This window comes from Aphis gossypii, chromosome 2 (genome assembly GCF_020184175.1).
Source record: "Aphis gossypii isolate Hap1 chromosome 2, ASM2018417v2, whole genome shotgun sequence".
NCBI lineage: Eukaryota > Metazoa > Arthropoda > Insecta > Hemiptera > Aphididae > Aphis > Aphis gossypii.
In genome coordinates, this window is record NC_065531.1 from 28,814,534 (window position 1) to 28,825,217 (window position 10,684).

Genomic DNA, 10,684 nt, shown 5'->3' on the forward strand with positions numbered 1-10,684 from the left:
ACGTGTTTACGGGAGTGGACGGGTGCTTACTGGCCCCCCGTCATACACCAACATGGACGACCATAGATGACATTTTAAGGGGGTCAAAATAAAAAAATTCTCAAATGTAAGATAATAATATTAGGGTAATATTTATTGAGCTGCAAGTTCATAATATTTTTTGTCCAGGGGGACAAGTTCCCTATCTTGTCCTCCCCAATGGGCGCTTATGGTCTCCAACAAAACCATGCTAAGATAAAAAAAAAATCGTGGGGTGTGTACCCTGCAGTACCTATAGATTTTGATTAATTGTAATTTTTTTAGTTACGCATTTATAATAAAAAATATTCCTAACGTTGTGAATTTTGTAACATAAAAAATGAATGTTTCTTCGTGTCTAAAAAAAAAATAGGTCTCATAATTTAAAAATTTGTTGTGCCCCTTCGGCCACCAAAGTCTGAACACGCTTATGACGTATAGTGACTGCTTATTATAAGTATTAATCTGTTATGCTTAAACTTGTTTTTATACTAAGTTGATTTATTATTGTTTTTTTTTATTATTATTCATACAGTACATTTACGCCTGTATATACAAAATAATACAATAAGTATAAATAAGTTAATAATTTGTACAGGACTTGAAACGCAAGAAAAAGGAACATCCATCGACACTACTTCCAATTTATAAACTTAGGAAAAGTAAGTTATTATTATAGGTTACCTAATAGATCACATGGCCGTTTAAGATGACAGAGTGGGTTGTCAGGGAATTTGCAAGAAGAAAGTTTTTATATCAGATACTGGGTTAACATTTATTATGGTGGTAGGACACAAGTGTGAATGTATTTAGTATGTTGAAGTTATGAGTATGATTATTGTAGCGTACCAAGGAGCATTAGAGAGAACACGAAAAGTTAAAACTTTAAAGAAAAAAAACTCGAATTGCCTGGAGTGATTAATTTCTAAACAAAATACCATATTAGTACATTTCGATTAGATTCTAACCGTTAAAGGCACCGAACTTTCAACTTTTCGTTTTAATAAAACAGAAATGTGTTATATACACATTAATGTACTATAAGGATACTATATAGGTATTTTTTTTATTGCTGATGATAAAAAAATTAAATATTTTTACTCATTCTTTTCAATATAACGTGTAGAATATTAAAACTTTTATGTTTATACTAAAAATATACTAGTGTGTGTATGTACAAATGTACAATGATATAATATTGTGTACACTGAAATATATTATATGAAATGTTGAACATTTTAATTTTTGTTTGTTTAACTGTCAAAGGGCATATAATTAACGATGCAATTATTTACCCGGGTTGTTCAAAAGAACGCTTATATAGAGAGTGCACTTTGCCATATGCGAACAATATGTTTCATTTCGAAAATCATTGTTCGGTTTCGCAGTGCGAGTGGACGTATAAAATTAATTGATTCGTATTATGTTGCCAAAATATGAAGCATGTATCTATATTTTTTTATTGGACCACTACTGTGAAAAACCATTTTACTATAGTACTATTATGTGTAATAAACTAACTAATTCGTAGATAAAAAATTGAAAATTAATATTAAGTCATACCTACGAATTAAATTAACAGTTTTTGATTAGGTATTTATATCTTTTTTTAAGTGGTAATATTCGTTAAAACATTGGCATCAGATTATTTGGTAAGAAAAAAAATAAAAGTTTTTCTTGTGCGTTGAAGCATAAAATGTGAGAACATAGTGTAAAATGAAAAACATTATAGATCGATGATAGAATTTCAGGATAGTCTATCATCTATATAGTTTTTCATGCATTTGTTTAAATATCTAAATTATTAGTAAGATCACAATGCAAGTTTTAAATGTATATGAGTATATGAGTAGTAAATTTTTATATAAAAAATTTGCTGTTCTGTTCACCTTTAAAAATTTCAATAAAGGCCTTGACGGTCAAGATATTGTGGACAAAAGAGAAAATAGACGGTATAATATACCTGTTGATTACCCATAGGTACAAATCTTTTGGTCAATCTTTTGTCAATTATTTAGGACCTGTGTTTTTTAACTCTATGCCATGTCAGTATAAAAAAAATATTCAGCTGTCTGAAAATAATGCTAAAAAGTTAGTGTATAATTGGTTGTTCTCTCAAATAATTTAAAATATTTTTTGATCTACTGTTGTATTTAATTTGATTACTATTTGTATAAACTTGTTTCCTTTTGTTTACTTTAAATTTGTTATATACTTATATATGTTTATAATTATTATTTAAGACTGTATTACTCTCTATCTCTAACACAAGCTTTTAGCTTAAAAGTTAAAAGAGATAGATAATCATGAATAATTTTTATAATTAAATTTTTGTAAATTATGATGATTTCAATAAAAAAAATAAAAAAAAAATATGACCGTAAACAACATGTGGTTCTAGGAAAATCCGGTCTCATCAACTCCAATCAACCAGAAAATTAATATCAAAAACCATTTTTTGCCAAAATTTAACACTACTATGATTAGCAATAACACTGCTTTTAATTATACGATAAGACTATTTTTTGGTTTCACGGGTTTCACTGGTATCGAAAAATATACACATTTGACTGGCAATCACATCGCCAACGGTGATATTTCAATCATTTAAATCGGTTCCTATAGTGCGAAAATCTGATGTTTTAGTTGATCAGGCGGGTGATGTGGCACAATTGACACCCGTTATAAATTTATAATTTATAGAAGTATAGGTCGGTATAATATGAAAACTTCAAATTCATATTTAGTAAATAATTTCTGTAGTATGCACTCTTTACTACAGGTACAAATTTATAACGGTTGCCGTTATCGATGTACGATATCATCGTTCCTAAGTTTTCTGTTTCAAATGTTGCTTTTTCAAATAATACGTAGCATTCCGCGTTTTTGATTTTAACTAATACTGGCTTTTACAAAAATTAACTCGGTACCGATTTCATAATTTAATATTATACGCTACCGTAACTATAACTATATAATATGACAAACGCACGTGCATGTACTGCGCTGCACATGGACGCTATAGCCGTCGCCCTCTAAATTGGCACAGTAAAAACAAATAGCCCGAGACGCTTAGGGTCCATTTTATATATATATACATTATATGGTACTATATAATATGGTTGTTATCGCATATACTGCACGTACATGTTAGTATAGGCCTAGGCGCCTGGCCCAGGTCCAGACTTATAACTGCGCGTTTACATAGGTATATAATACGTGTGTGTTTGTGTGTGCGTGTGTGTATGTATTGTATTCAAGTCATCCCTCCATATAAGTTTTTATCGTTTTGAGTACACACACACGGCCGTGCGCACGCTCGTGTATTTGTGCGTTACAGTGTTAACGTATGAAACTTTCTCTTCTAGGCGCATTATCTCCGGAACAGTTCCACACTCACAAGCGCGGTAGTTCACGCATATATAACATGGCCATAATAAACGGAAATTTATAATCTCATTTTGATGCTTATAAAACCCATCCCACAACCGCCACCCCCGCCAAACCCCGTGTCCACCCCCGTCGTCACGCGAACGCCGAGCGTTATTATCCGAACCGTTTCTCCCTCGTGTGCCACCGTTGTCGTCTCGTGTTGACAAACGTGTCTGTTCGCCATAAACGTTTCGGCTCCCGGTCTACCCCGTCCGATTTTTAACCGTTAAACTTAATGCGAGGTATCTAAATTCCGGATCCGCGTCGTAAATATCCTCGTTAACCGCCGCTGTCGACGTCGTCTCTCCCCCGGATCGCCGTATACCCCATTACGTGTCCACCACACCCCCTTCCCTCTCTCGATCGTATAATATTCTTAAATGTTCGTCGACCCTTTTTTCATTTTTTTTTTTTTTTTTTATGACGTCTCGGCCGTTTCGTAATAATAATAGTAATACATGTACGATTTATCGCGTGTACACGATATTATGTCCGTATATATACAATATACATATCATATAATGGCTGCGTACGCTATTACATATAAATATAGTTTTATTTGTCGGATATAATATATATATATATATATATATATATTATATATCCATATTTGCCACGTATATGGCTGTATTATAACAAGGTTGTTCCGGAAAAATTACCCTCCTATAAATTCTAAAATTGTTTTATATTAAAATATATATATATTATGTACATAGAGTACGTTCGCCGTACACTCTCCGCAACAAAAAGTACATATATTGAGTAGGTATACTGTTGTGACGGCGCCAAGGGTGGATCTTGGCTCGCTCTGAAAATATGTCTCATTGTCTCGCAGGAATCGTAATATTGCAGAAATAACTTGTTATGATCTTATGTAGATTGGACTATAAAAATTCATTATAATTTTATTATAAAATATTGTATATACAGTGTTTTTTTCTAAGCTAATACTTATCAAATATTTATAATTGGTATACAATATTCATGTTATTTATGTAATTGTGATGTTCATAAGCGTTCAGAGTATGGAGAAAAAAACGTCTCGAGGTCTAGAAAAGCTGGTATATATACGTCCTCAATAATTGCACACAGTATTCGAGCTGAAAAGCTTACATAAAGCTACGTTGTCAGTCATTCAATCCCTTAGCTGTCAGCTCTTGGCTTTTTGGTTTAAAAGTTTAGTTTTAGTAACACCATTTACAGTGAACAGATGAAGTACGAGAGCAGTAATCTTAAAAATATATAAGAGTCAAGGACTTGTAGATAAATATCTAATATTATTAACAAAATGGGAATATATACGTAATTTCAAAACGCTTTTTTTTCAATTTAACCGGAATAATTGTATACATTTTTATTTTTCCAGAAAGTTTTATCCTAGATACCTATACATATAAAACGTTGACATTTAAACAACAGCAGCAAAACACAATATAAATATGATATAAATAATATTAATTTAACAATAAACATTTATAAAAAAAAAAAAAAAAAATTTTGATTTGTTTTGCACTATAATTATGTATACAAAGAAAACTTAAATTTTTCAAATTTTAGTATTCAAATGCTAAATTATAATATTTATAAATTGTAATTAATTCCTTAATCTGAAACAGAATAATTTTCAAAAAATTAAGTAAGTATAAAAAAATTCAATTTTCTGATTAAATATTATATACATTATATTTTATTATATTTTAAGTGTCACCGAACAGTCCGCAGGAAATACGTCACATATCAACACACCGCACAACTCTATACTAGTATTTTAATGATTTTTATAATTACTATCTTATATATAAAAATGAATCGCAAAATTTGGTAAGCGCATAACTCAACAACGGCTGGACCGATTTCGCTCATTCTTTTTTTGTTTGGGTCGTAATTGTCAGGAGAAGGTTCTTACGGACGAAAAATTTGAGAAAGTTATCGGGTTAGAGAAATATGACGAGGTGGTGATGAAATTACAGAGGCGCCATCTATCCAGCAAATAGTCAACTAAATTATTTTTGGTAGTCAATGGCAACCATTTAAATAAAATAAATCATTTATTTAAAATGTTTTTAAAAATGCATGCAAATAGACATACAAACAACGCAAATGTTCGCAAATGTTCGTTGAAGTCCAAGGATGGTTTTTACGGCTAGAAAAATTAGAATTATTGCTGGAAAAACCCTAAAAATAGCCCTTTTCTTTTTAAAATAGCCCTTCCTATAATATTTATAATATAATACTGATCGTATCCATGGCAACCAACAATCGTGTTTTGTGCAGAGTGTTTAGTTAGTTAGTGTTTGTTTAGTTCGTGATTAGTGAAAAAATAATTTATATTTGATATGCCTCCTATAAGACGAAGCAATTTAGGTAGAAGAACCAGAAATGCTACAAACCAAGCTAATTACCGATCTAATTCACAAACGCGTGAAGCGCGAGCAAGTTTGAATCGAGCTGCTTTTAGTTACGATGTGTCAATTGACTACAGTAACTACCAATGTGTTGTTATTGGTTCTATGAACTCGGTTTGCTCACACTGTAAGGCATTAAAATACAAAAACGAAGCCAATGGATTGTGTTGCGCAAATGGTAAAGTGAAATTGATACCATTGGATCCACCACCAGAACCATTGTACTCATAGGAACAGATTCTATACACTTTTTGACAAATATCCAACAATATAACAATTGCTTTCAAATGACTTCATTTGGGGCAACAAATGTAGTTCGGGAAAATTTTATGCCAACTTTCAAGGTATGTATTATAGCAGTTACTCATAATTATTTTAGCGAACAAAATTTTCTGTCACCAAAGTTAAGATGTGTCACTAATCTTCAATTTCTTAATCATTACGAAATATATCACTTAGTCATCATATTATATTATGGTGTTTCAGTTTCAGTGACACTTTTATTATATTTTATATTTGATAGATATTAGTTAAAACTAAATATATACTTTTTAAGATCAAATATTATTTAAGTTTGATCACCGACAATCCATTAATTTATACCACACCATAATATATTTTTTTTATTTACAGATACAAGGGCAAATATATCATAGAGCAGGTTCACTGTTACCAGTGTCAGATAGCGACAACAAATTCCTGCAAATTTATTTTATGGGCAATTCACCACAAGAAATTGATCTGCGTTGTGCACATAACAATTTAGTAAAGAGGTCTATTGTAGAACAATTACAAACTTTATTTCATCAGCACAATAAATTGATTATATTGTTTAAAACTGCCCTGGATCTGATGCCATCCGATAATCACAAAATTGTAATCAGAGCTGATAAAACACCTGCAGGTCAACATACAAGACGTTTTAATGCACCAACTATTGATGAAGTTGCTATCGTTGTAGTTGGAGAAAACTTGGAATCCCGTGATATTGTTTTACGTCGTCGGAATGATCAATTACAACGTATAAAGGAAACACACCGCTCATATGATGCACTGCAATATCCCATTATATTTTGGCAAGGTGAAGATGGCTACGATTTCTCAATAAAAATGATAAATCCCATTGCAGGTAACTAAAATATTAGTTTAGCTATGGCGATAATATCTCAGTCATTATATTATGTATTTTAATTTTGTATTTGAATGTTATTAAAACAAAATCTATTTACAGGTTCTGAAACCAACAAAAAAGTCAGTTCAATGAACTATTATTCATACCGCCTAATGATTCGGGAAAATGAAGATAATCACATATTGAAATGTCGGCGATTATATCACAAATATGTTGTTGACATGTATGTTAAAATTGAAACGGAAAGATTAACATTCATCAGGTTGAATCAAACCAAACTCCGATCTGAAGAGTATATTCACCTTCGAGATGCGATTAATACTGATGGAAATGCACAGAATGTCGGTCGGATGACTATTCTTCCAGCAACATACATCGGAAGCCCTCGGCATATGCACGAATATGCTCAAGATGCCATGTCGTATGTTCGTCATTATGGTACAGCAGATTTGTTCATCACATTTACATGCAATCCGCAATGGATAGAAATCAATCAGGAGTTATTCTCTGGGCAATCACCCATTGATCGTCATGATATTACAGCCAGAGTCTTTAGACAAAAGTTGAAATCTTTAATGGATTTCATCGTAAAACATAATGTGTTTGGTGAGACACGCTGCTGGATGTATTCTGTGGAGTGGCAGAAACGAGGATTGCCACATGCACACATTTTGATTTGGTTGGTTGAAAATATAAGGCCAAATGAAGTTGATGCAGTGATATCAGCTGAAATCCCTAATGTACAAGTAGATCCTGGATTGCATGAGGTAGTTATCAAAAACATGATACATGGTCCCTGTGGAACTCTTAATCAAAATTCACCGTGTATGATGGATGGTAAATGTTCAAAACGATATCCACGGACATTAATATCGGAAACAATTACTGGTAATGACGGTTATCCATTGTATCGTCGCAGATCGACAGCAGACAATGGAAAATCAACAATTGTCAAATTAAATCAACAAGATATTGAAATAGATAATCGTTGGATTGTTCCATATTCACCCATTTTATCAAAGACATTCAAAGCACACATCAACGTTGAATCTTGCCATTCAGTGAAATCTATTAAATACATTTGCAAATATGTAGCCAAAGGGAGTGATATGGCTGTGATTGGAATTGGTGCAGAGAATTCCAATGATGAAGTTACCCAATACCAAATGGGCCGCTATGTCAGTAGTAATGAAGCAGTTTGGCGAATATTTTCTTTTCCTATTCATGAGAGACACCCTTCTGTTGTTCACTTAGCTGTGCATTTAGAAAATGGACAAAGAGTGTATTTTACAGCACAGAACGCAGTACAAAGAGCTGCTCAGCCACCATCTACTACATTAACCAGTTTTTTTGAGACATGCCAAAACGATGATTTCGCACAAACATTGCTATATTCTGAAATGCCAAAATATTATACCTGGAATCAATCCTCAAGGAGATTTATACGACGGAAACAAGGAAAACCAGTTCCAGGATATACAGATGTATATTCCACCGATGCGATTGGCCGGATTTATTCAGTACATCCAAGCAATGATGAATGTTTTTACTTACGACTGCTATTAGTCAATGTACGTGGCCCAACATCATTCCAACAGTTACGAACTGTTGATGGTGAATTGTGTGTATCCTACAGAGAAGCCTGTCAACGTTTGCAATTGCTTGAAAATGACGCTCATTGGGATCAAACTCTCAATGATGCTGTAATATCATCACACGCTCATCAAATACGAACATTGTTTTCTATAATCATATCTACATGCTTCCCATCAAGCCAATTGATTTGTGGATCAAGTACAAAGATTATATGTGTGATGATATTTTGTATCAAATACAGAATAGAATGGGAAATCCAAATATACAAATCAGTGAAGAAATTTACAATGAAGCATTGATTTCAATTGAGGACATGTGCTTGATAATGTCAAACAAACTATTAATTCAATTAGGCCTGACCGCGCCCAATCGTCCAATGCATGACGCTTTTAACCAAGAGTTGCATCGAGAAAGACTGTATGATCTCAACGATTTGAAAGAATTAATTCAAACAAATCTTCCACTGTTAAATGAACAACAGAAGTATGTATTTGAAACTCTTATGAAAGTAACAAATGATGAAACTGGAGGGATTTACTTCTTAGATGCACCTGGTGGTACAGGAAAAACTTTTTTGATTTCATTAATATTAGCAACAATTCGCTCACAAAATAAAATTGCACTTGCACTCGCTTCGTCGGGAATCGCAGCAACTTTGCTTGAAGGTGGTCGAACAGCCCATTCAGCACTAAAATTGCCATTAAATATGCATAGCAATGAAACTCCAACCTGCAACGTTTCGAAGAACTCTGCAATGGCAAAGGTTTTGCAGCAATGTAAATTGATTGTTTGGGATGAATGCACGATGGCACATAAAAAATCTTTGGAGGCTTTGGACAGAACCTTAAAAGATCTACGGAGCAATAATAACCGATTTGGTGGTGCAATGATTTTATTAGCAGGAGATTTTCGTCAAACATTGCCGGTGATTCCACGATCAACGCCAGCTGATGAACTCAATGCATGTCTAAAGTCCTCCAGTTTGTGGAAACATGTCAAAGTACTTCATTTAAGCAAGAATATGCGTGTCGAGTTGCAAAATGACCAATCTGGAAACATATTCTCTAAACAACTCATTGACATTGGTAATGGCAAATTTCCTATAGACATGTTGACTGGCTGCATTAACTTTCCTCTAAGTTTTTGTCAGTTAACTCGATCAAAAGATGAACTTATTCAGAAGGTGTTTCCAGATGTTTCTCAAAATTACAGAAACCATGATTGGTTGAGCGAACGAGCTATACTGGCTGCAAAAAACATAGATGTAAATGAATTAAATTTCAAAATTCAAGAACAAATTACAGGCGAATTGATGATATATAAATCAGTTGATTCGGCTACTAATCAAGATGATGTAGTCAACTATCCACCGGAATTTTTAAACTCGCTGGATTTGCCAGGATTGCCACCTCACAATCTTCAATTAAAGGTTGGATCGGTGGTTATAATGTTGCGAAATATCAACCAACCGCGTCTTTGCAACGGTACACGGTTAGCGATAAAAAAATTACTAAACAATGTGATAGAAGCAACTATACTCAAAGGAAAGTATAAAGGAGAAGATGTTCTCATACCGCGCATCCCAATGATTCCGACTGATGTGCCATTTGAGTTTAAACGACTACAGTTTCCAGTGCGTCTTGCTTTTGCTATGACTATAAACAAGTCCCAGGGGCAATCATTAAGTGTTTGTGGTATTAATCTAGAAAACCCATGTTTCTCACATGGTCAATTGTATGTTGCCTGTTCCCGTGTTGGAAAACCATCAGATTTGTTTATCTATGCGCCAGGTAATCAAACAAGAAACATCGTATACCACAAAGTACTACAATGATAATAATAATAATTATGATTCACATGATTAACAATAAAGCGATTACTTACTTTTAAATCATGACAGAACCGTCACCCTGGTGATAGGGCGTTGTGAATAAAAAATAATTAAATAAAACTATAACAGTTAAAACTATAACTACTTACTTTTAAATCATTATATATGTTTTATTTAATTATTTTTTATTCACAACGCCCTATCACCAGGGTGACGGTTCTGTTCAGGAGAATTTTTTAAAATACGTAGGCACAAAAACTGCCACATTAC

The 10,684-nt window shown here is 33.1% G+C and overlaps 2 protein-coding genes across 2 annotated transcripts; both read left to right on the forward strand.

Annotated features, from left to right (window-relative positions):
* The first annotated feature begins 6,142 nt into the window (after positions 1 to 6,142).
* LOC126549768 (uncharacterized) lies at positions 6,143 to 8,653 on the forward strand. Its single transcript, XM_050200133.1, has 4 exons — positions 6,143 to 6,199; positions 6,489 to 6,876; positions 7,087 to 8,558; positions 8,624 to 8,653. Exons 1-4 carry the CDS (start codon positions 6,143 to 6,145, stop codon positions 8,651 to 8,653), a joined length of 1,947 nt encoding a protein of 648 aa, XP_050056090.1.
* A 114-nt stretch (positions 8,654 to 8,767) lies between these two features.
* Positions 8,768 to 10,454, forward strand: LOC126550255 (ATP-dependent DNA helicase pif1-like). Its single transcript, XM_050201429.1, has one exon. The coding sequence runs from the start codon at positions 8,795 to 8,797 to the stop codon at positions 10,415 to 10,417; it is 1,623 nt and encodes a 540-aa protein (XP_050057386.1). The 5' UTR covers positions 8,768 to 8,794; the 3' UTR covers positions 10,418 to 10,454.
* Positions 10,455 to 10,684: the final 230 nt, after the last annotated feature.